At 47.5% G+C, this 25,481-nt stretch overlaps 1 protein-coding gene across 2 annotated transcripts in view; it reads right to left on the bottom strand.

Moving 5' to 3' along the window:
- The window catches only part of ZC3H14 (zinc finger CCCH-type containing 14), a 319,723-nt gene that overhangs the window by 138,157 nt on the left and 156,085 nt on the right, over positions 1–25,481 (bottom strand). For both annotated transcript variants that reach the window (XM_078660018.1, XM_078660019.1), the window contains exon 9: positions 1,726–2,013. In XM_078660018.1, coding sequence (XP_078516144.1) covers positions 1,726–2,013 — 288 coding nt within the window. The remainder of the gene's footprint in view (positions 1–1,725; positions 2,014–25,481) is intronic.

The following is a 25,481-nucleotide window of genomic DNA, read 5'->3' as shown; positions in this document are numbered from 1 at the left end:
GGGGGAGCATCTTGGATCTTAAGTTCCGCTCCTAAGTATTCAAAGGTTACAAAGTATGTGTTTTTGACTAGGGAGAGCTGGAGTTCGCTTTTAAAGATTATTGCTAATCCACCTCCTATTCTCTTTGGTCTGTCCTTTCAGATGATAGAGTAACCGGGGGGAGAGTAAGTCAGGATGGGTGTTGAATGATCAATGAGCCAGGTTTCCGCATGGAAGGCGACGTCCATATCTTCACTGAGGATAATTTGAGCAATAAAGTTTTCATCCAACAATCATAAATGTTTTAATGTTTAACAAAGATCAACAATGTGCAAAACAATCAAGAAAAAATATATTAGGATAACATTTATGTCTAAAAATAGGAGACAAGCTAGTAGCTTTGATCATGGATGGATCCTGTTGTGTCATTTCTACATGTGTTTCTGTGACTACAGCACCTTCATCAGGAAAGCCACAGTTAATTCGTAAACTGAAAGGTTATGTGGGTTCCTACTGGCAACCAATGTCGGGGGGCAAGAAATGTACAAAAAGTTCACTGAGAATAACTGCTGTGTTGCTCATGAGTATTTTAGGTGATAAAGGCGTCCAATTGAGGCTGGAATTTCCACTTTATTTAATAATCAGCAAAAGGGACTGTTCTATGTTGTAACCCATCTTGAAATCGATCAAGCTAGGGAAAAAGTCCCTGGATTTGAAGAGAGTGTGATCTTGACATCTAGACAAGCCTAAAACCATCACAGACGGGTTACTGAATTCACACGCTGCAACAAAAAAACTGCACAGATGTTACCTACAACTCCTAGCTATCTAAGAAAGTAAAGCTTCTGCAATTTATTTTTAAAAGTAGAGTAAGAAGGTAAAAAGAAAGGCAAGTTATGGGTTTGATTGCTCCTACGATTGTGGCCCTGAAAAGAAAGCAGGAATAAAGAAGGAGGATAGACTATGCCCCAAAGCACAGCTAAAAAGTAGAGCGTAAACATAACAAGAGCTGGGGTAGAGCAGGACAATGAGGTGACACTAATAGGTTTTGGGAGGTGCCAGGGAATAATAAAGAAGGATTTGGTGAACTGAAACAAAAAGGGTAAGAAGAAAAGATAAGGGCTTGAAGGAGAAGGGTAGGATGAGAATGAAATTGGTGGCAAAATGGGCAACAAATAGGGACAGAATAAAACATTTTTGATCCTTGGGGAAATTATTTGATATAAAAACAATTGACCTTCAATTTGAACATTTCGGGAATGGGTTCACTGGCACAAGTTTCATAAAGTTGTTTTTCTTACCAAGATGAAAAAAATGAAAAAGCAACATTTCCCTCATCTATGCACAATAAAACAGGAGCATCATCCATTGGTCCACAATTTTTACAGCAAAAAACAGAAATGAGAATTGGCATAGGACACCTATGTGTTAAAAAATAGCAGAGCTAAGAGACTAGGAGAGGATCCTTATGGGATCCTACAAGTGAGAGGTTCTAGACAAAACGAAAAGGGAACCAATATGTCAGAAAAGAGAGGGCAGGACCCACAATTAAATTGAAGCTTTTTAAAACTTTAAGCATTTTTTTTTACATTAAATAAAATGGATACCCCTCCTTTTAAGCTCCTCATAAAACACAACAGCCACAGCATCTTGCTAGATTTTCATTACCTCAACAAGCTACACTATACAACAATTGCATTGGCTTATGGTGTGTGAGACTAGAATAGTTAGAACAACATAGCTTACCTTGAAGCCTTTCTATAACAGACTCTGTTAGTGGTTGAACTTGGGTGAGGTAGCTGGGTCTGGAGTCATCTGTTGATGTCGGATAGTTGGTCTTTGAGGACTTGACTTGTGTCAGATAATTAGAAGCTGGTAGTTCTGTATGAGTATTGTAGCTGGAGATTGGCAGCTCAGCCTGTGCAATGTAGCTGGGCCTGGATAATGCATTCTGGGCACGAATCATTTCTTTCACAAGATCATCTTGGGGAAGGCGCGTTCTCGGAGCCACAGGGACAGTCTGCTTCTGTGGGACTTAAAAAAAGAAAAGCAGGGAGAAAGGAGTATGATCAATACAGTGAAGTGATATTGCAAAGATAAAGTTACATTACTGGTACTGTATCAATTAACATCTTTATACCAGTAAATAAATAATTTCCTAACTGGAACAGTATCAGCCTCATTCAGTAGAATACTAATCCGTATAAACTGGTCTATAAGCACAACTAGCGCTAAACAAAAGTATCAAATATAGTCTTGCAAAAAATGGTAGAACTATTGTTTTTATATACTCCCTTTAACACCTTCAGCGCTACCGCGTTTACCTGCCCTGCGCTGAGAAGGGAGTAAATGGCTTGTTTGTGACAAAGCCAGCTCGTCATGAGCGCAGGGCAGGTAACGCCCATGACGAGCTGGCTTTGTCATTAGCGTCGAAGTGGTTAAGAAAGGGCATTCCCTGACGATTAACAATATTACCACAAAGATTTTCGCTTTGAAATTGTGCAATGCGCTCACACAACAATGCACCAACTTGCTGCATAAAGTACCGCTAAGGTGATCAGCATACTCTGGCCCAAAGCAGGCATTGCATTGCCCCACAACACAGTCGCACGCATCATAGGAGAAAGCATGATCTATTATCATGTCATTATACACTTCTTTATCGTACAGACAATCTGTCCACCAGAACTATATTTGATGTATGGTTCTACTTATTTTTCCGTGAATTCTCTTCCCAGTAACAATAAGTAAGTTCAAAAATTGAACCTCAAGCAATAACTGCAAACACAATAGCCTTAATGAGACTGGTATGTACTGCTATGTTTTCTCTTTATGGTCTTTTTTATTTCAGTTGTAGAGACAGTCACATCTACAACTCGTAAGTGTGCGAAGAAGGGTTGGTGCACCACTTACCTCTGCACTTTACGACAAGACGACGTGGGATCTTTTGGTCCTGAAGAAAGCCCCCAGAACCTACTGGGCACACATGGGATGAAACACGTCGAACAGTCACAAACAGGTGTGATAGATCAGTAGCCCTTCTAGCGCCACACCATCACCTTGTTTTTACATTTACCTCATCTTCGACATAATACAAATTGGATCGACAGATGGAGGTAATTTTAATGACACTGCACCCTTACTTTCACGTTCTCTAATCACTACTGTAAATACCAGTTGGTCCTCCTCCAGGTGGAGGAAAGCATAACCAACAACCGATGATGATGCTTTTCACGTAACCATTCCTGCAGAGAACCAAGATATACCGCACACACAGTTAATTCGCGAAGGAGTGTTTTTTAAGGCGATCAGAACACCTGACCCTGGTAACACACAGGAAAAGTGATTCATTCCCCTCTGATTAAACCCCTAAAGTCAACTCTAATCAGTAATATAATTCCCATGAATGTTAGTTAAAGTAATGTTCCATCACCATGGTGAGGTTTTGACACAAGAGACCAACATCAAGTATAAAGCCACTTGCGATCAAGTATCTACATGTAAACCTTACGTGCATTTACTTCCAGCTAAAGTGATGTCTAGTTAATACTGTTTAACATTAGAATCTCAAAATTAAAGAGCCAGGATGTTTAGTCAAAAATAATGAGTACATTATGCATTCAAATAATTTAGATTGTTAATTCAATCTACCCAAGTACACACCAACCACTGCTTTTATCTGCCAATCCGAAGATTATATTTTCATACGCCATAATTGCCTTCTAGCTCTCTGGTAGATAGGGCAACCTCTTTAATTGCACTAAGAAGTGAACTGCAAGAGATGCCCCATGAGGACCTGACATGTCTGAGACTAAAGACTTTCTGGGCAAGGCTGTAGGTAAATTCTGTAGCTTTCCTATAACGAAAAGTGATCAATGATTCTAGAAAGGACATGGTGTTTGGAGCCCAAGGGTCACTAGGAGAGAATGCAACAGAATTAGTGGTGTTCAATAAAGCATATAACTTGGAAAACAAAAATCACACACAAGGCTTGACTAAGTCACATGGCTATGATCTACCAAGAGAGATAGCCCAATGAGTATTTAGAAGAATATTTTGCTAATACCCGACCCTTTCCTCCCGTTCCCCTCCTGAAACAAGACCCTTGTATACAAACATTTAGGCCTGAACAGCTTTCCTTGCTACAGTGATTGGTAGGGAGGCAGAGTGATCAGGGAAGAGAAGAGAAGAGCTGCGGAAAACAAGAACAGCCAGAATCAGCATTAGACAAGTGTCAGCACTGCATAAATGCTGTTACACACTCAAAAACGTTGAAAAAAAGATTGCGGTTTCTCTACCCACACAACCAGAATGTGAATCAGGTGCACCATGGATTCCAGACTGCCCTCCTCACTTGAGCCCCCTTATGCATTGTACCCTGGCGGCATCCGTACCCGGCCTGCTTGCAAAGTTGAATACCGAGTGGAAAGGAGGGTACTGGTTACTTGCACAGCAGAAGCTCAAAAAGAGAGACCAACAAGTACCCCACTTGAGCCAGCACCCTGAATTAAACACTAACTACAGAAGTCACAAAGTCGCAATTATCCGTGTCACATGCCATAGCACCCACATTCTGTCAGCTAGCACTACAGATCAAAGACACAGAGCAAATCACTATCTCACACTTCCATACCAAACAGAGAACAATAGTACTTTTGTTGCTATCAGCTATAAAACAGAGAAATTGGGGGGAATTTCAGAGGGTTATGTCCTAAATGTTATGGACTGTGATAAGATGTTTGCAGCCATCGCACCACAACTATGGAAGGTCATCAACATCTCCTTCGAGATAGCTACTTTCCCGGAAAGCTGGAAGCACACCGAAATCAATGCCTTTCTCAAGAATCCCAAGGCGGACCCCAAGGACCTCAAGAACTTCCGGCCCATCTCCCTGCTCCCGTTCCCAGCGAAGATCATCGAGAAAGTCAACATGCAACTGACCAGCCACCTTGAGGACAACATCATCTTAGACCCATCCCAGTCCAGATTCAGAAGAAACCACAGCACAGAGACAGCCCTCATCGCCACCACAGATGACATCAGGCGCCAACTAGACAACGGCGAAACATCAGCCCTCATCATCCTGGACCTGTCAGCCGCCTTCGACACGGTCTGCCACCGCACACTAAAGACACGCCTCCAAGAAGCCGGAATCCAAGAGAAAGCCCTCGACTGGACCACGTCCTTCCTCACCGGCAGAACCCAGAGCGTCCGACTCCCACCCTTCCGATCCGAAGTCGCCGACATCATCTGCGGCGTACCCCAGGGCTCATCCCTCAGCCCAATGCTGTTCAACGTCTACATGGCCCCCCTCGCACAAGCGGCCCGCCAGCACGACCTCAACATCATCACCTACGCCGACGACACCTAGCTCATCCTCTCCCTCACCGAGGAACCGCACACTGCCAAAACCAACCTCCACGAGGGAATGAAGGACGTCGCCGAATGGATGAGGAGCAGCAGACAGACTGAACTCAGACAAGACGGAGATCCTCATCCTCGGACCGTGCCCCTCAGCCTGGGACAACTCCTGGTGGCCGACCACGCTGGGAACAGCACCAACACCCACTGATCATGCACGCAACCTAGGAATCATACTCGACTCCTCCCTCTCCATGTCGAAACAGCTCAACGCCGTCACCTCCTCCTGCTACAACACCCTCCGCATGCTCCGCAAGATCTACAAGTAGATCCCAACCGAAACAAGAAGAACAGTGACACAGGCCCTCGTCAGCAGCAGGCTGGACTACGGCAACGCACTCTACGCAGGAATCCCAGCCAAACACATGGGACAACTGCAACGCATCCAAAACGCCTCCGCCCGACTGATCCTCAACATCCCTCGCCGCAGCCACATCACCCCCCACCTGGGAGACCTACACTGGCTCCCAGTCGACTAGAGGATCACCTTCAAGCTCCTCACCCATGCACACAAAGCACTCCACAACACCGGACCAGCCTACCTTAACAGCAGACTCAGCTTCTACACCCCCACCCGTCAGCTCCGCTCCGCCAGCCTCACCCTCACCGATGTCCCCCGCATCCAACGAACGACCTCCGGCGGCAGATCCTTCTCCTTCCTCGCCGCCAAGACCTGGAACACCCTCCCTACCCACCTACGACAGACCCAAGACCTACTCACCTTCAGAAGACTCCTCAAGACCTGGCTCTTTGAGCAGTAGCGACACCCCCTCCCCCAGCACCTTGAGACCCTCACGGGTAAGTAGTGCGCTTTACAAGTACTGATTGATTGATTTATTGATGGTTTACTAATCTTCTTTGTGCTTGTGAGATGTAGTCTTTATACATTAGTTTGAAGTTTTATTCTTTATACATTAGTTTGAAGCTTTGTTAGAACTGCTGAGTTGCATTAGAAAACCCCAAAGAACATGATTCATAATCTTCACCACCAAGTTGTTGATAGTGCTCAAACTTTCCCTCAGGATAGTTGGGAAATGTTATATTCTAAATGGTATTACAGTGGGTAAGAGGAAGAACTAATGGTGAAAGGAGACATGTGAGGCAACTGTGAGCAGAGGTGAGATACAGAATTGTGTGAGAGAAGACAGATGGGAATGAGAATTTTGTTAAGGGCTTAGAATGCACACAGTAGTGTGAGAGACTAGCTAGTAAGCAAACATAGATGGGGGGGGAGTAAGACAGTGGATGCAGCAGAAATGATAATCAGCAAGAAGGGGAAGGAATTAGAGTGGTTGAAGAGAGCAATGGGTACTGATCAGTAAGTTAGAGTCTTTGAAATGTAGTTGAGCAGACTGCAAACTAATGTATTAAATGTGTACAGACAGGTTTCTGGGATTTCTGTGTTGTGGATCGCGAAGGATGCTCCTGAGCAGTTTAGAGATGTCCTGTCCTCTTGCATTCTCATTCTAGCAACCCTATAGCTATTGCATTTCATCAATCAAATATGCTGTCTACATTGACAAGCCCCATTTATTTCCAACGGTTATAAATCTGGAAAGTTTGCCTGAGACTAATGTGCTTAAGAGAAATGTTTGTATAATCCGCTCTGGATCACAAGTGGCCATCATGAGTCCCCTCTGTCTTTTTTCATCATAGTAGGAATCTGCACAATATACCAGCACCTTCCTGGGCTGCTTAGTTCCCTACACAGCAGATCATTATCCTTGGCTGCAAGCGATAGCTCTATATAGAACATCATAGACGAAGGCACAACTTGCCCCTCCCCCCTCCTCCCAAGCTCCCTTAATGTTTTCCTCTTCTTTTTGCAAGCTTCAAATTAATTGCCAACTCTAGAGTACTCCATAGTTGGAAACCTCAGATAATACATTATCGAGGCAAGCCATCAACAAGAGTTGCAATATCAATTGAGAAACTTTGAAAATGTCACTGCTAGAGTAGGACTTGTCTCTGGCCTAATGTTATTGCTTGCTTGGCTCTTGTTATACAACTTTTGTACCACCTACCTCTGGTATACGTTTGCACCCGTGCTTTCAATGTATACAAAAATTAAAAACCAATAAAGTTACTTGGAAGGAAAAAAAAATACATTTTGGTATAGAGATCAGGATATCTCTTCTCACCTCTGAGCTACCTTACCTTTGCTACGCTCTGGCTAGAAAGGAACGACATATCTCTAGAAATGTAGTAAGGGTGGAAAGAGATGCAAACCATCCATGAGGGAATCCTGTAGCTCTATTATTACTCTGTTCCATCTAAAGAGTAGTCTCTCCTAACCTCAATAGGATAATGCCCTAGGATGGATGAATCCCTGATTGAGAAAAAATACTTTTGAAATAGACCAAATGAACTTGAAGGAAGTTGATGAAAAACGTGCAGATAGATGGACGCCTTTTACACATCTAAGGATTCATGCATACTGGATTTGGCTTCCTTGGGGCCGCTGCGGGCCCGTCCGGGACCCAGAACTTGGGTGCACTTGTGCGGGGCGGAGGCGGCGGACTCACCTGCGCCAGGAGGCGATCTAAGACTGAGTGGGACCTCCGAGCAGTGACCGGCGCCATCTTGCGGGCGGAACCCCGCGCTTGGGTGGGAGCCGCCAAGGGATACTGTGGCCGGGTTTTGGAGGCCAGTTTGGACCCTTGTCGCCGCAGCGAGCCTGCTGGGCGCCTGGCACCCGTATTTTGCTCGCCCCCCGGGTCGGGGGGTGGCTGGAAGAGAGTGTGTCTCGACCTGCGCTGTTGGCGGTGACCGGCCTGGATGCTCCGGACCTACACTGCCTTGGGGCCCCGTGGCGGTTGGTGCCAGGCCCGGCCGCTTGCGGCGGGGGCTCCTTCTTCCCCCGGACATACCTCTGGGGGTCCTCGTCTTGTGCCCTGTTTGGGGGTGCCTGCCGATCTGGTGGGGGGCCTGGGGGCCCGCTGGAGTGGTGTCCCTGCAGACCCTGACATTGTATCCTGTATTGACTTGGCAGGACTTTATCTCTGACACGAAGATTGCCCCCCCCCCCCGGACGCCCTTACGGGGTGGACCGGTTGTCCACGGACCGGCCGCAGCGGACTGGTGAGGGGGTGCCTGCTGAGAGCGCCTTAAGGCGAAGCTGGAACTGTGCCTTCACTCGCGGACTGGGCCCAGTGGCGGGTCTATTATTGGCGGGGCTACCGGGCGCCTCCACGGCGTTTGTGAGCGCATTGATCTCTGCAGTAGGTGGATGGTGTGGTAGGGGCTTGTCACTGCCTGCGGCCCGCCTGTGGTCGGATAATCCTGTTTTGTATTGGAGTAGGCCCCCCCTCCGGATCCGAGAGAGCCACGTTTGGAGCTCAAGATGCGCAAGGACAAGACGTCTCGGTCCACACAGCCCAACACTATAACACAATACACCACCCCGCGCCTCCCGTCTCACGGGCTCACGAGGCAGTCGGGCCACAACGAGGGGGCGGTAGCCCCTGGGGAGCCCTCCCGGGCGGAACTCCTGAAAGCAATTCAGGGCTCCCACTCCGCACTGGAACGCCAAATAGAGACAGTGTCTATAGATGTCAATCTTTTGCGGGCCGACCTGCGGAAGGTGGCGGACAAGGTGACTGAGGCAGAGGGAAATATCGAACAGCTGCAGGGTGAGGTGGCCACCCTCAAGAAGACGGTCTCACATATGACTGCCACGACGGGGGCCCTGGAGCGGAAGGCGGAGGACGCGGAAGGAGGGGCGCGTCGCCGTAACATTCGAGTCCTTGGAGTGCCTGAACGTGCGGAAGCGGGGCACGCAGAACGCTTCCTAGAGGACTAGATTCGTACTCACCTGTGCCCAAGGGGTCTCTCGGAGGTCTTTGTGATTTAAAGGGCCCACCGGGCGTTGGTCCCACTGCCACGGCCGGGTGCCCCCCCCAGAGCCATCATTGCGAAAATCCTAAACTATCGGGACAGGGATTGTATCCTGCGGGCAGCACAGGAGTCTGCCAACCTCATGTTTGAGAACAGCAGGATCTCCATTTATCCAGACTACACCCAGCAGGTACAGGAGTAGCAGAAGTCCTTTTTGGGGGTTAAACAGAAACTCAGGGAGATGCAATTGCAATACATGCTCCTATACCCAGCCAAGCTCAAGGTCCTGTCGCAGGGAAAGGCGCACTTCTTCGAGGCCCCTGACGATGTCTGGGAGTGGCTGGAGATCCGGGGTGATGATCTCCCTCCGGGAAAGCGAGGGGGCCCCTGATGGGGATGGGGCAGAGACGCAACAGCAGGCAGCGGCGCCGATCCGGGGCGGCGGACAGTCAGGGGCGCGGCAGAGTTCTTGTTGTCGAGGATGGAGCCCTGCACTTGGGACCGGTGGAAGTGGCTGATGACCTGGGGGCTGTGCTCCCTCTTGAACAAGAGGACATCCTGGTCCCAGATACACTTCTGGTAACAGCTGAGGCCGCGCCGCTGTCAGCCCCGGTGGTCCCGGAGACTGCGGCGGGTGGATCCCCGGGGGCTGGGGCTCCCTCATGAGAGAGACTTGGATATTTCATTGAGCATTATGTTTGATGGGTGACTCAGTCTGGTGGCCGTATGTGGGCTAGTTAGCTGGGGATGGCCTCCCCGGGGTGGATTCACTGGGGATGGGGGGGGGGGGGGGGGGGAGTCTCCTTTTAGTTAGGGGGCCTCACATGTGGGGGGGCGAGAGCATGTTCCGGGTTATTGCAGTGAATGTGTATGGTTTTGAGTCGCACTGTCGAGCCTGGACTTTTGGTATGAACAATGGGTTTGGTGGGGGGGGGGGGTGGGGGAGGGGGGGGGGACAGTTTTCATTGTTGTTGTAGTGGGTTGGCCTTCTTAGGCGTATGGGGTGGCTGTGCACGTCCTGGCACCGGCAGGGTAAGGGCAGAGTGGCGCGTGTGGTTGTTGCTGACATTTTGCTCGTGGGCGGGGGGTGGGGGGGTTGTTTGAATGGGAAGTTGTGGGGTAATGTTTTTGGCATCATTTGTATTACAGGTCGGGCACTGGGGAAGATTTACTCTGTGCGAGGGAAGATACGACAGGGTAGACGTTTTTCGAACCCATGGGGTATAAGTTTATGAGTTGGAACGTAAGGGGGCTGGGTACATGCACCAAGCGATATAGGGTCCTCTCCTACCTCCGGAGACATAAAATATCTATAGCTTGTCTGCAGGAGACCCACCTGGTGGATGACGGGGCACAAAAGCTAGGGAAAAAGTGGCGTGGACAGTTGTTTCATGCGTCCTTCTCTTATGCTAGAGGGGTTCTGATTTGGGTGGCACCGGGGGTGCTGTTCGCCATGCAATACATGGAGGCGGACGTTCAGGGGCGGTACCTGCTCCTCAGAGCTACACTGGACGGGAAGGAATTGGTCATATTGAATTCCTACGCACCCAACACTGATGACCGGACATTCTTTGGGGAGTTGCGAGATACTTTCATCCATGATCTGGGGACCCCGTTGCTCTGGTTCGGGGATTTTAACTGTATCCTTGATCCGGTCCTGGATAGGTCCCCCCTAGGGAGGGTACTAAACCCCGCATGACTGCGCAGCTTAGAGAGGTTATGAATAATGTGGGTGCGGTAGATACCTGGCGCCTGAAACACCCGACCCAGTGGCTGTGCACCTGTTTTTCGAACACGCACAATACGCATAGCCGTCTCGGCAGGATCGTGGTGGCTGATGCCGGGACTAGCCTGGCGATAGAGGTAACGCACCAGGCCCGGTTCTTGTCCGATCATTCCCCGGTGACCTGTGACGTTCGGTGGGGATCTCCGGTGGCTCGGCCTCGCACCTGGAGGCTCCTGGTGGACATCCTCCGTGACCAGGTGGGTAGGGCGCATGTAGATAAGGCAATAGAGGACTACACGGATATCAACTGGCGAGATGGGACGCTGTCCCTGGCTACCAGGTGGGAGGCCCTTTAGGCAGTGGTGCGCGGCGCTTGTATGGGGCTTACCTATGGAATTCGAAAGCAGCTCCTTCGCGACCTCCAGAGGGAGGAGGACGCTCTCGAGTGCCCAATTGGTGGTCGACCCTAGTGGTCCCCAGCGGCGGGAGGAACAAGCGGCTCGAGCCCGGGTACATGATGTCCTGGATCGGTTGGACAGGTACACCCTGGGCCATATAGGCAACGCCTTTACCGAGAAGGGGACAAGTCGGGGAGGCTTTTGGCCTGGATCCTGAAACGGGAGCAGTCACCCGAACGTATTGTTGCCCTACGCAACCAGGCGGGCGCGATAGTTTATTCAGAACGGGCCCTCCTTGAGGTCCTTCAGTCCCATCTGCAGCTACTGTATCAGGCGGACCCAGCCATTTCGGCGGCCACCTATCGCCCCTATTTGCAGGGGTTGCTCATGCCGACCCTTTCGGACTCGGACCGTGATGACCTGGACTCGGGCCTGACTCTATTGGAGATACAGGGAGCGCTGGCTCGCTTGCCGAGCGCCAAATCACCGGGGAGTGATGGATTACACCCGGAGTTCTATTATGAGTTTCAAGAAAGATTGGCGCCATTCCTGTTGCAGTTCTATCTTGAGGCCTTTGAGGGGGGAGTTCTTCCGAGGAGCATGGCTCAGGGGGAGATCTGTATGATTCTCAAGCCAGGGGGGGTCAAACATGACCCTTCCTCATATCGCCCCATCACTATGATCAACACGGATGTTAAAATACTGACCAAGCTGCTGGCTACTCGGCTGGCGCCACACATGGAACACTTGGTGCATCAGGACCAGTGCGGTTTTATACTGGGCCGTAATACGGCGATGAACCTGAGACGGTTAAACCACATACGGATCCCCGACCGACCCCTGCCCCCACCACGTCTTCTAAAAGGCCGACTCCATCATCGCACCCCAACTCCGGGACATCATCAACCTCTCCTTCAACACCGCCACCTTCCCGGAGAGCTGGAAGCATGCCGAGCTCAGCGCCCTCCTGAAGAAACCGACAGCAGACCCCACCGACCTCAAGAACTTCCGCCCCATCTCTCTCCGCCCTTTTCCTGCCAAAGTCATCGAGAAGACCGGCAACAAACAGCTCGCCGCCTTCCTCGAGACAAACAAATCCTTCGACCCATCACAGTCCGGTTTCCGAGCCAACCACAGTACCGAGACTGCCCTCATCGCAGTCACCGACGACATCAGATCCCTGCTTGACAACGGGGAAACAGCTGCCCTCATCCTTCTGGACCTCTCTGCAGCGTTCGACACAGTCTGCCACCGCACCCTAATACAGCGCCTCAGCAACATCGGAATCCAAGAGAAGGCACTGGAGTGGATCATCTCGTTCCTCGCCGGAAGAACCCAGAGAGTCCGCCTCCCCCCCGTTCAGATCCACGGCCACCGAAGTCATCTGCGGCGTACCACAAGGATCCTCGCTCAGCCCCACCCTCTTCAATGTCTACATGAGCCCCCTCGCAGACATCGCACGCCAACACAACCTTAACATCATCTCCTACGCCGACGACACCCAGCTGATCCTCTCCCTCACCAACGACCCTGCCACCGCCAGAGCCAGCCTACACGAGGGAATGAAGGACGTCGCCGAATGGATGAAGAACAGCCGCCTGAAGCTGAACTCAGACAAGACAGAAGTCCTCATCCTGGGATCATCCCCCTCTGCCTGGGACGACTCCTGGTGGCCCCTGCCCTGGGCACCACCCCCAAGCCAACGGACCACGCAAGAAACCTGGGCTTCATCCTGGACTCCTCCCTCTCGATGACCAGGCAAGTCAACGCCGTCTCGTCATCCTGTTTCAACACCCTGCGCATGCTCCGAAAGATCTTCAGATGGATCCCCACCGAAACCAGGAAGACGGTCACCCAGGCAGTCGTCACCAGCCGACTGGACTACGGGAACCCCCTCTATGCAGGAACCACTGGCAAACTACAGAAAAGACTCCAGCGCATACAGAACGCCTCCGCACGACTCGTCCTAGACATCCCCGCCACAACCACATCTCCGTCCACCTGAGAGACCTGCACTGGCTCCCCGTCAGCAAGAGGATCACGTTCAGACTCCTCACCCACGCACACAAGGCTCTCCACGACATGGGCCCCAAGTACCTCAACAGCCGCCTCACCTTCTACACGCCTACCCGCCGGCTGCGATCGTCCAGCCTCGCCCTTGCAACCGTACCACGCATTCGCAGAGCCACCGCCGGAGGAAGATCCTTCTTCTTCCTGGCGGCCAAGACATTGAACTCCCTCCCCATCCACCTACGGCTGACTCAGAACCATCTCTCCTTCAGGAAGCAACTCAAGACCTGGCTTTTCGAGCAGTAACGGACCCCTCCCCCCCCAGCGCCTTGAGACCCGACCGGGTGAGTAGCGCGCTATACAAATTGTTTGATTGATTGATACAGCACGAGGTGAGCGGTAGGGAAGAGAAGACAGTGTTGGTCTCTATAGATGTGGCCAAGGCCTTCGATACGGTTGATTGGGGCTATCTGCAGGAGGTACTCCGGAAGATGGGCTTTGGACCCAACTTCGCTCGCTGGATTGAAATTTTGTATAATTCCCCCAGTGCCCGGGTCCGCCTTGGCAGAGCGAGATCGGAGGAGTGGCAGCTGGGACGGGGAACCAGACAGGGTTGCCCCTTGTCGCCGCTGCTTTTCGCCCTGGCTATAGAGCCTTTCGCGGTTAAGATTCGCACTGAGCTCAATCAGTGGGGCATCATGGTAGGGGACACCTGTTGTGTTCTGTCGCTCTATGCGGATGATGCTTTGTTCAACTGGTCCACCCCTAGAGAGGCCCTTCCGAGGTTGTTACATCTCCTTGACTCCTTTGGGGAGGCGTCGGGCCTGTGGCTCAATCGCAATAAATCTCTGATTTTTCCGCTTTCGGGATTTGACACTGTGCGCATGGAGGATTTACCGGAGCTGGGGTTACATTGGGAACTGACCAGCTTTAGATATATGGGCATACACGTGGCCCCGACGGAGGATCAGTCCCTCGCCCGCAATGCGGACAGAGTGATTGCCTCGCTGCGTCAGTTGGTAACATTTTGGAATGTTTTGCCACTCTCCCTCATGGGGCGGCTGGCCATTGCCAAAATGGTGATGCTGCCAAGAATGCTGTATATTCTTCAGAATTCGCTGTGCCCCCGCCCGCCGAGGGTGTTTAGAACGCTCAATTCACTGCTCACGTCCCTGCTGTGGGCGGGACGGTGTAGCAAGGTGGCCCTGAGCACCGTGGTGCGCTCCTTTGAGGAGGGAGATTTGGAGGCCCCACGCTTTGACCTTTATTATTATGCGGCACAGTTCCTTCCGGCGGCCAGATGGTTTGCGGACACTGATACGTGGGAGACAAAACTGCTGACTGGGCGGGCCACGGCGCAGGAGCTTCAGCAGGCACTGATGCGGGGTTCCGGGGCTCCGCCCGGGCTACCGTATGTGGTGCGGCACACAGCTAGTGTATGGCAACGTTTCGTGGAGAGGGTCCTGCGCTCGGCGCCCTTTCATAGGAAGCCCATTTGGATCTTGGCCCCTATGGTGGAGGTGGAGAGCCAGATGTCCTTCCGTGCATGGAGGGACGGGGGTTGTGAGTTGCTTGCGGACCTGTACCCCTCGGACAGCTTCCTGACTTATGAGCAGGCGGAGGAAACTTTTGGCTTCAGCGGAGGGCAATTTCTTCAATACCAGGGCCTGCGCTCCATTGTACGAACGATCTGGCCGCGGTGTCCGGAGACCCCCCAGACGACCCATACACTTCATATCATATTGTCCTGTGGCAGGGGACGTAAATTGATTACTTTGTTGTATGCGGCAATGAAACGCGATTCAGCCCCCCCCCCCCTTGGTCCCGCAGTCATGGGCGGCCTAGGAAGGGGACCTGGGTGCACCCATGGACCAAGGTCAGCGGAAACGCATAGGGACCTTGACGAGGCGAGTGTCTTGTAATGCTCGCTTCAAGCTCGTTCACTTCAATTTTCTTCATCGCACCTATCTTACCCCCAAAACGGTGAGCCGATATTCGACGGACAGACAGGACAATTGCCCCAGGTGTGGCGCGGGAGGGGTGGGATTCCTACATATGGCCAGGGAATGTTCCCTGGTGGGGAGCTTCTGGGCGGGGGTAGTGGGTCGTATAGCGGTCGCTACCGGCCTCCGAATTGACTTGTCCCCCTTGCATTGTCTGTTGGGCTTGGTACCTAAGCCCAGGAAACAGAAACTCCCTTATAAGCTGCTGCAGTTGATGCTAGTTTTAGCTAGGCGTAGGGTCGCTATTACGTGGATGGGACAAAGGGCCCCTGAGGTTGACATTTGGCTTAAGGATGTGAGGGAGTGGGTACTAGCCGAGGAAACACATATGCAGTGCTCCAGAAAAGATGACAAATTGCAGGAAGACATGTTGGTTTGGCGAACCATGTGTATGGCAGGGTTTGGCACAGAGTCTCAATCTGATTCGGAGGGGACCAGTGGCGAGCTGTTCTCTGCTCCGGACTCAGGCCCGGTGGGGGAGGAGGATGAAAGTATATGAGTACCTGTCTGTAGGGTGCGAGCTATAGGACCTGACCTGAATTTCTCACGTGTTTTGTAATGTACTGTTGGTGATGCTTCTCTGTCACATGGACTTTCTTGTTTACAGATGTGGTCTTTTTCCGTGGAGTGCCATAATGAGTCCATCGACCTGTGTACTACTGTTTTTTTAATGATGCCTATGTGGGAGGGGGGGGTTGCCTTTTGTATTTTCCAAAATCTGAAAATAAAGGTTTTTAAAAAAAGCTACAGACCATGGCCTGGGCCCACCCATCCCACAGAGAAAATCAAAAGATGATTGAGAGAATTACTTCATTAATGTTGCCCACTGTTGTTCTGGGTGGGCTGTTCTTTTTGGGAAGGCCAAGGTTAACTCACTCGTGGCTGGTGCCCATCTCTAGCAGCAAATAGTGAAACAAAGCACTTCTTATGCTGCCCAGAGTAATTAGCTGTGGTTAAGATTAATGCAATCCATCACTTTTAGTTTTTATCAGTGAATCACCCTAACTAATATGTATGTGGTAGATAACTTACTGTGCGTCAAGGTTCAAGCAGCACTTTCCTAATGAAGCCAAGCAAGGTAAATACCTGCCTAGAATTACCCATTTTCAATGCTGAAAGGATGTGAAAATAAGTAAAAACACTCGAGCTCAGACTCAAGCATACAGTTTAAAAGAAATATAACATTTCCAGTAGATGAAGTTTCAAATAGGATGGACACTTGTCAAACTAGTCAAATCCAGCAGGGAGTATCCACTAAGGCCATTCTATGGCCATGTAACAACAGGAAGCAGAGGATGCATTTCCCAAAAAGCCCACTTGGCCAATCACTAGCAGTAGTAGATTGACTTCCAAATTCCAGCTTAGAAGTGGATACAGAGCACTATTTGCCGGGTTAGCATATCCCTATTTGTAGCCAAAACCCCCCTCTTAACTCTGTGTCCGACACTCCATTTCCGATAATGCCAACTATCCAGAAGAAAGTAACGTATTAGAAAAAGTCTCCGAGCATAACCACCCAGTGACAGCCAAGGGCGCATGACCCATGTAACCTTAATTCAAGTAGTAGGGATCCAACGGCCAATCGTAATGGGGATTTTGCAACCTTACAGTTGTTGCAATGGGATGTGGCAGGTGTGCAAGTTAACATTAATTATCCCTAATGGGCAACTTTACATAATATTGTTGCAGGAAACTTGGTGCCTAAAACTGCTATTTGGATCGGGTTACACAAATTACAGCTATGAAGAATCCCCATGCAGAACTGGTCGTCCTTCAGGCGGAATTCTAATTTGGGATAAAATAACCCTTAGGTGAGCAATTAAAAATTGGTGATAGATAGCCCTGACATTATTGGCTTGGCAGTCCAGGGAGCAATGGCTTAGTGGTGAATTACTACAATATCTATAACCGCTTTATGCAAAAAGATAAGGAGTTGGCAACACAATTTTTTACTCAACCGTCATCTATCCAGCGTTAAAATAAAAAATAAAAACGTTCATTAGCTCATCTTCAATGTAACACAGAAGCTATTAGAATGCATGGACACTCTTACTCATCCAGAGGATGAAGGAAGAGGCATAGAAAATCTAGATGCCGACCCAATTAAATCATGGGCGGCACCAGCCATCTATTTAGCATCCATAACTCTTTTGCATAGACTAGGACATGCGATAGGCGCTCTAAGTTTGACACATACAGATCATACACCTTTTCTATGTCATCCTGGACATGGAATTATGGCCTACCGTGGTAGATTCTAGCATAAAACAAAAAACTTATAGTGATCATAATGTCCTAAAATTATCACTGAGAGGTAACAATTTCAGATGCCACAGCTGAACTTAAATATTCCAGAATACGCTTAACCCTTGGGAAGAACAGAAAATCACTGAAATAGCAAAATCTGATATTCAAATCCAACATTCTTACACAAATCAATAATCTATTTAGCCCCCTCTTAGGCCCCATTGCTGAACACCGTACAATGAAATCCCATTCTTCTAACACTATTTTGCTTAAGGCTTAAACAAATCTGTGCACAAAGAGGATTTAAGCACCTAAATCCAAAATGGCCAAGAATAACATGTGGTATTGATCAAGTTCCTTATTATTCACGGCCATTAAATCACACGACTGAGAGGGGATCAGAGAGGCTAGATCTAGATACAAACAAACAGTGTCCATTTCCAGGCAGAATTGTCTCGAACTAATTTGATCTGACCTCCTGGAAGCATTGAAAAGAAAAGACGCATTTACCCTTTGGCACATCATAGCCCATGGCAGCATTACGTTTCCTAGTCCACTCAAGTATTTTATACAACCACAAGTATGGGGAAAAACACTTTGCTGGTTTATATTCTGACCATGAGTTGATCACAGGGATACCACAAGTGGCTGCCACCACTGCTCTAGAGGACACTCATGCTCAAAATAAAATTCGACCCGTAGATCACAACATCCTTTTTTTTCCTCTGGAAGAGACCGTCAGAGTCATAACATTTCTACAACCCAGGAAAGCACCCGGGCCCAATAAAGGTTCTTGGGAATCTGTACACTCTTAGATTGCAGTATGGGGCCCCTATATTAATAATCTGTCCAACAAGATTATGTCAAGGGCATATCCTTCTTGACTCCTGGTGTGCAGCCGAAATCACTCCCATTTTTAAGAAGTGCCAACAGGATTATGTCATGGGATAGCCTTCTCTAATCCTGGTTTGCAGCAGGAATCATTCCCATTTTTTGAGAAGGGTGATATGGATTTGCAGTGGATTTATCTTTCCCATCAATCTGATCGGCAGTCTGCAGAAAGTATTCTGTCGTCAAACACTTGATAAACTATTGGACTGGATGACCAAATCCCAGATACTCTCTACCCTGCAAGCAGGCTACCATTTTAAAGGTAATTAAATAGACCAGATATTCCCATTGACCCCGATCATGTGGAAATACAGGAGGCTTACAAAAGATCATTTGTATGTGGCGTGTATAAGCCTGAGAGTGGCGTTCATTCTTGTTCCTTGGCAACATCTGTGTTCCACCCTCAGGTCAATGGATATTCCTTCACATTTACTAAATATCCTTAGAAGGCTAAATGAAGATAATTGTGTGCAAGCCGCGTTGGGGTAGAAAAGGAGAGTTCATGGATCGCATTCCTGTTGGCAGAGGGGTACGATAGGGATGTGTACTTGCCCCAACTTTGTCTTCTTTATATGTAAATGATGTTATAAGCTAACTTATTGGATTCACACACTACTATCTGAAATTAGAGGGAACCTCAATTCCAGCTCTCTTATTCGTGGACACACTTCTGATTTTTAGAACCCCAGTGGGATTGAAGAATCTTTTAAACAAATTCACTGAGTTCTGAGACCTTTGCAGTATGTAGATGAATACATCTAAAACAAACTATATGATTTTCTACCCACGCAAAACCTACAGATGTGGGCTCGTGATGAAGAGCACTTGTCTTCAAAAGGTAGATCGTTTTAACTAACCTGGAATTAGTGTTGATAACGTGCATATTTGGAAATCACACATACAAAAAAGTGGGACAATAGTGTTATACAGATCTTCGGTAGTTGTCAAGAAATATAAAACCACAACATCAAGATCAGTTTTGCCGGTAATTGGGGTCTATCTTGCCAAGACGCATCACTGTATGGGGCAGACATTGAGGAAACAAGAAACATCAAAGATCTGACATGCAATGGATCTCTAAGATTACTTTTTGATTTGCCCCAAAACATTCTCATTATGCCTTTGTGCTTCGATATAAGGCTTAAGAGGAATGGGGATCTAGCTGACCTTAAACCCCTTATTTTTTTACGTGGTCAACCCTTAAGGTGATGTCATATAGAAAGAGCCTTGAAGAGATTTTGTATATCGATAAGGCACACTCTATATATACACCTTGGGAGTCGCCAAATAAAATCCTGGTACGAAGCTCTCAGGCTGGATAATTTTGGAATACCCCTTTAACCATTAAAAGGGTTACCTTAGCACTTTAAAATATACTTTATGGAGCCATTTGATAGAACAATACTGTATGGATACAAACGACAACAGCTTGACGGACAGTTTCTTGAATCATTTTGTGCTCATCGTTGGCTATTGGCAGTATCGAGCTGCAGTGAGCGGCGAGGAGGATGCTGTACAACTACCTTGCTGCCAGCTTCCCGTGGCTCCCGCGGCTCCTGCGTCTCTCGCCATCCCTGCTGCCGACTTTGCAGCGTGTCACCCCCGTGCTCTGTGCCCCAGAGCACCCCCTTCTCACGGTTGAGTTGCTGGTTTGCTGTTGCAGTTCCCAGCCCTATGGTCCTCTGCGAACGCTGCTGAATAAGCGGAGTTGGCCCGTATTTGCTGCAGAACCTCCCAGAGCCTGCCCGTGGCCCCTGCACAGTGCACGGTGGCCGCACAGAGACGCACAAAGACCATCAAAAGGCTACAAAGATCTTGCCCAGTGCCGTGAGACATTTTATTGCCATCCACGGCCCCCTGCGGTCGATACAGCACCCAGCTGAGCTTGGCTCTTCATCTCGCCTCAGCAGAGTCCATTAGAGTCCAACAGGCGAGCAGCTCGGGAGCTGAGGAGCTGAATTTGAACAGTGCAGTGTTGTGAAGCTGCTGCGAAGGAGTCATCCACTCTCTACTCTCCGCATGCTTCCACGCCAACATTCTCGACACTTTCAACTTGCCAAGGGAGCTAGTGGCGGAGGCGGGGACAGTTTTCTTTGATCTTTTATCTGCTCCGCGACCGCCGAAACTTGCTGTCACCCAGGAGAGCAGTCATTCGTGCCGGGTTGAGCTTGGTTGAGCCCCGGGTTTGCCCTTCTTTTGCTGGGAGGCTGTGTTTTTCTTGTGTTTTTCTTGGCTGCACAACTGATTGACGAGACGTAGCGCACCCAGCGCACTTGGAAGAAGGCCTCCTCTGAAGAGAGCACAGAGAGAGCGCAGAGCTCGAAGTGCGGTTGTCTGCCTATCTTTTCCTTTGCCCTTTGCCCATACCTTCATCTTCTACGTAAGGGGGGCCCCGGAGGCACCCTGAGCGCCTGAGTTAGAGCCTAGTGGGCTATTAACATTTACACCCACAGAGACAGCAACAGAGACTGCGGATGGCATGATATTGGAAAGTTGGAAAATTTCAAAGGTGGAACGGGCCTGGGCTGTGTCTGTGTCTGTGCCACCAGTGCAATTTTTTAGAGCGGAGGCGGACTTGAGACCTGAAACCGGAGACCTGAAGCCAGAGCTGCTGGAAGATGGATGCCTTTCCTACCCTTTGGACCTTATGTTCACCCCGTAATAATTGTGACCCTGCAAAAAGTGTGACCAGGCAGATAAAGTCAGTAGCAAATAGCAGTAGTGGTCAGTAGCAGTTAGCACTGTGTGGACTTGCACGCAGGTTATCACAGTGCATTCTGACTTTGGTCACCCTTGGTCCTCCTTTCCTTTGATTTGGTGACTCTGGTCTTCGTCTGTGAACTGTTTTACTTATGGTGTAACGCTTTGTCCCTTGTCCTTGGATCCTTTATTTTTTAGCCGAGAAGGACAGTTTTGGCTCCAGTTGCTGTAGAGACAGATATTTTGTTCTGGACTGAAGTTATGAGACTGTAATTAATTCTGTTACAAACGTATAAGAATAAGATTAGGTTTACAAGAAATATAACTAATATAATTGAAAATATATTTGAAACTCATTCCCTACGCAGTGCGTTTTTTGTGAAGGTTCTAAATAAAATGACGGCAAGAAAACGTAAGTCACGGCGATTACTTGTGGGTAGGACCTGCGCAAAAACTAAATCAAATCCCTTACGTAACAAGGATATCTCAGGCATGCTGTCGAAGGAAAAAGTCAACTATTTAGTCTATGGGAAAAGGAAAAAAAATCTTCAAGTTGAGTCAAATACCTCAACCATTTGGAATGGGCGAGATAATGTGACTGGGAATGATGGAGTAGTGGTTAATATTGTTAATACTGTCACTGGTATGGTTGATATGGTTGAGGTTATAGAATCACATACTATTGATAGTAAGCATGGAGGAGGAGAGCCCCTAGAATCCCAGAAGCATCCAGTACAGTGCCCTGGGGATCTGTCTGGCTCTCTAGTCCTTCTGGTATCCTTAGGATCTACTCTACCATCTCCCAAGCCGGCAGACGTAGTCCCACATAGAACACCACACACACCACACGTAATCATAGAAGAGTCCCTTGGTCCCTATTTAGCAGAGGATGCCCAAAATAAAGATTTTACTCTCCCCAATTTGGATTTAGAGCTTTGCAGGAGGTATATTTCTCACGATACTAGCAAGAATATGGAACTAGCAAATACTCCAGCAATAGCAGTTCCTATAGGACTAAAATTATTCAGTAGTACCCCCTCTAATAAATCTAATTATTCTCTTTTGCAATCACATCCTTCTCTGACCCGATTTAAATATCAGTGATACCCAATCCAGTCTAACTTTAAGGAAGGATATAATAGTCTCGGATTCATCAGTATGCTTTGAACATTTATTATACTCTATCCTAGCGCTACATGTAAAATTCGTTGGAGGTTCTGACTGTTTGTTGTAAACTGTAACTCAAATATTAAAGGTATTGTTAAAAAGTAATCGGGAGAGGGAGACTAGTTCAAGTGTACATACTGAACAAGTAGAAGCGGAAGTAAAAGTAGAAGAGGTTCTAAGAGAATATACTTGATGATGCTAGCAGTCAATCGACCGGTACAGCTCATGATGGCAATCCCCAAATTGATAAGATAATGAACAAAGCTGTGATGCTAGAGAGGACCTCTGAACCTGTACCAGAACCCATACAGGTTTTCTCTGATTCAGCTCAAAAAGTAAAAGGTTCTGTGGGCTCAACTAAAAGGATAGATCAGGAAGTATTCACTATTTTTAAAACTCGGTGTTGAGAAAGACAATGTCTTAGGAGCCTCACACCTGGAAAAAAAATGGGAGAAATGGGGAAAAAGGAAAAGAGTAGAGGGAAAAAGAGGATATCAATACGAAGATTCTCAAAAAAGAAGCAAAGGAGAATTTGTTTTAAAGAAAACAGAGAGGTTTCAGTTAGTACGGAGACTTCCTCTCAGCTCCTGCAAAATACATCACGAGATATGAAGCTGGAGGATGAAATTGATTTTGTGAACCCTCAAAATAAAGATCTAACAACAGGGTCGATGATGGTCAATGAGGCCTCCCCCTCGAATATTGCGCCCTCCACAGGAGATTGTGCTAAAGCCACAATAGAGGTGCTTCCATTACCTATAACATTGGAGCAGTCGAAGCCAGTTAACCTTTTCTCATCAGTACTTAACCCCCTGGCTGTCCCCTTCCCCGAAACTGAAAAAATAAGAGGTAAACCAGAGATAACTGGTGTTGAACTCCTCTGGGAAAGTATGGACACACTCCAGTTAGATTTTATTCCGCTATTTGATACAGATTTAATATTAAATAGGAGTTTGCTTCTTAAATGCCTTTCGGAGATCGAAAGTTTGAAACTTATACAAAGTAGTGATATAAATTTAGTCTCAATTTTAAATACAGAAGTTGGTTATAAGTTGAGGGTGAGGTTTAATTCCAATGTTATTGCAAATCTTATATTACAATGGTCAGAAGGCCTACAAAGCAGTGGGATTGATGTCATTCCATTATTTGAGAAACTCGAATTAGAGCCCTCGACAATAGGTATCTGTCAATTCACTCAGTTTCAGATAGTGTAGATTGCTTGTATGAAACAGAGGAATTAAAAATCTGTATTACTAAAAATGGTAGACAAGTGAAACTTAAAGAATGCACCCCCTTTCCTTTCAATGGAATTCTAAAGAAGAGAGTCCAAAATGGAATTGGTTACCCAGTGTATTATCGAGCAGATCGGACAGTAATCATCTACAACAGCCATCCTTTTAGCAACAAACTAAAAATAATATCTTGAAATGCTGCCGGAATAAAGAATAGTAGGGAGAAGTTACAACATTTAAGTATGTTAGATGCAAACGAGATTTGTCGTTAGGAGACCTGGTGTACAGAGGAACTGCTATGTAAGGATTATTTCACTCTAGACTATAAAGCAACGCCGTCAAGCAGGGGACATGCAAAGAGATAAAATGGAATTACGATTACTATAAAGATCCTAACGATCTTTTTTGGGCAATAATGTTGTATAATCTGGATAATCATGCAAAAATTCCACCACTATTGCTGAGAAATGCCTATATTCTGCCAGATGCCTCCCATGATGTTCTGTTAAAAGCAGTATTTTCCTACATTAAAAAAAGTTAATGATGTAGAACTTCCCCCTCGTATAGTTCTGGTAGGGGATCTGAATTGTAAAATCTCTAATTCCACTTTGGATAGATTCCGAAATAAAGAAAAAGATTAATCTATGCAGATCCCACAAGCGCTCTTTCCACAAAATATAAGAACTAAGAAAGGGAAATGCTTATTAATGAATTAATGAAGGTTGATGGCATTATAGTAAATGGAAGATTTCCTTCGGACACACCTGCAACCTTTACTTGTAAAACTTAAAGTGGAGAATCTATCTTAGACTATGTGATAGTGGGAAGTTCCTCCTTTTTTTTATTAAAAGACCTAAAGGTCTCTAATTCTTCCAGTAGTGACCATTAAATACTAACTCATAAATCTAAACTTGTTTTTGCATGATCCATGGGCATTAAATGGTGAATCTGTTAGCTTTGCATTGGGATAACAAAGCCATCGTGGGCCTTGACAGTGTCTTAGAGGTCACCGTAGAGAACTTGCTTAGTTGGAATGGAACAGAAATTGCTAGTTTTAATGCATTTATGAATCAAGCGGTAGAAATTGCAAAGAAGGTGAATCAAAGAAAAAGCACTAAAATAGTCCCCAGACCCCTCCTGCAGTTAAACCTCAAAATAAATAAATTAGTTAGGGAACAGTACTTGAATTACTCATCGGAAAGAGATCGTAGAATATTATTATTAAAAAGGAGGAGGGTAAAGGTTAAGTTAAAAAAAAAAGAGAGAAGCAGCATTTAAAGGTCAAGTCAGAACCTTTTGGTCTCTTATCAGGGAGGGATGTGGAGCTAGCTCTCGACCACTCCCTGTGTCCATTGAAGAGCATAAATGGGTTAGGTTTATTCAGGATTTATATGCAGATAATGGAATGGCAATTAAGTATATCGCACTAAAGGAAGACCCCCTCATCATATGGATCGCCATCTGAAAAAGAAATAGAAATGGCGATCAGGGGGATGCGCTCCTCTGGAGCGATGGACCGGAAGAATTACCAATCACAGTTTTAAAACAAAATAGTATACTGTGGAGTAAAATTCTTTATCCGGTGTTCAAGTATTGCTATGCAAACAAAATGGTTCCCCTCTCTTGGAAGGGGAGTATAATAGTCCCTCTGTTTAAGAAAGGAGGCCGAAATGCTCCACGCAACTATTGTCAAATTGGACTCTTTGACGCAGTGGGTAAAGTTTTTGCTAAATGCCTCTTGTCCCAAATTAATGATTGGGTGGATGCGGTTAAAATGTTGCCGGGTTTAGGACAAAGCTTGGAACAATTGACAACATAACTTCACTACAGGTAATAAATGAAAAACATGTTGGGGGGCGTGGCCAGCCAG

This window comes from Lissotriton helveticus, chromosome 9 (assembly GCF_964261635.1).
Source record: "Lissotriton helveticus chromosome 9, aLisHel1.1, whole genome shotgun sequence".
NCBI classification, from domain to species: domain Eukaryota; kingdom Metazoa; phylum Chordata; class Amphibia; order Caudata; family Salamandridae; genus Lissotriton; species Lissotriton helveticus.
The sequence above is the reverse complement of the archived record's forward strand: the minus strand, read 5'-3'. Positions and strand labels throughout refer to the sequence as shown.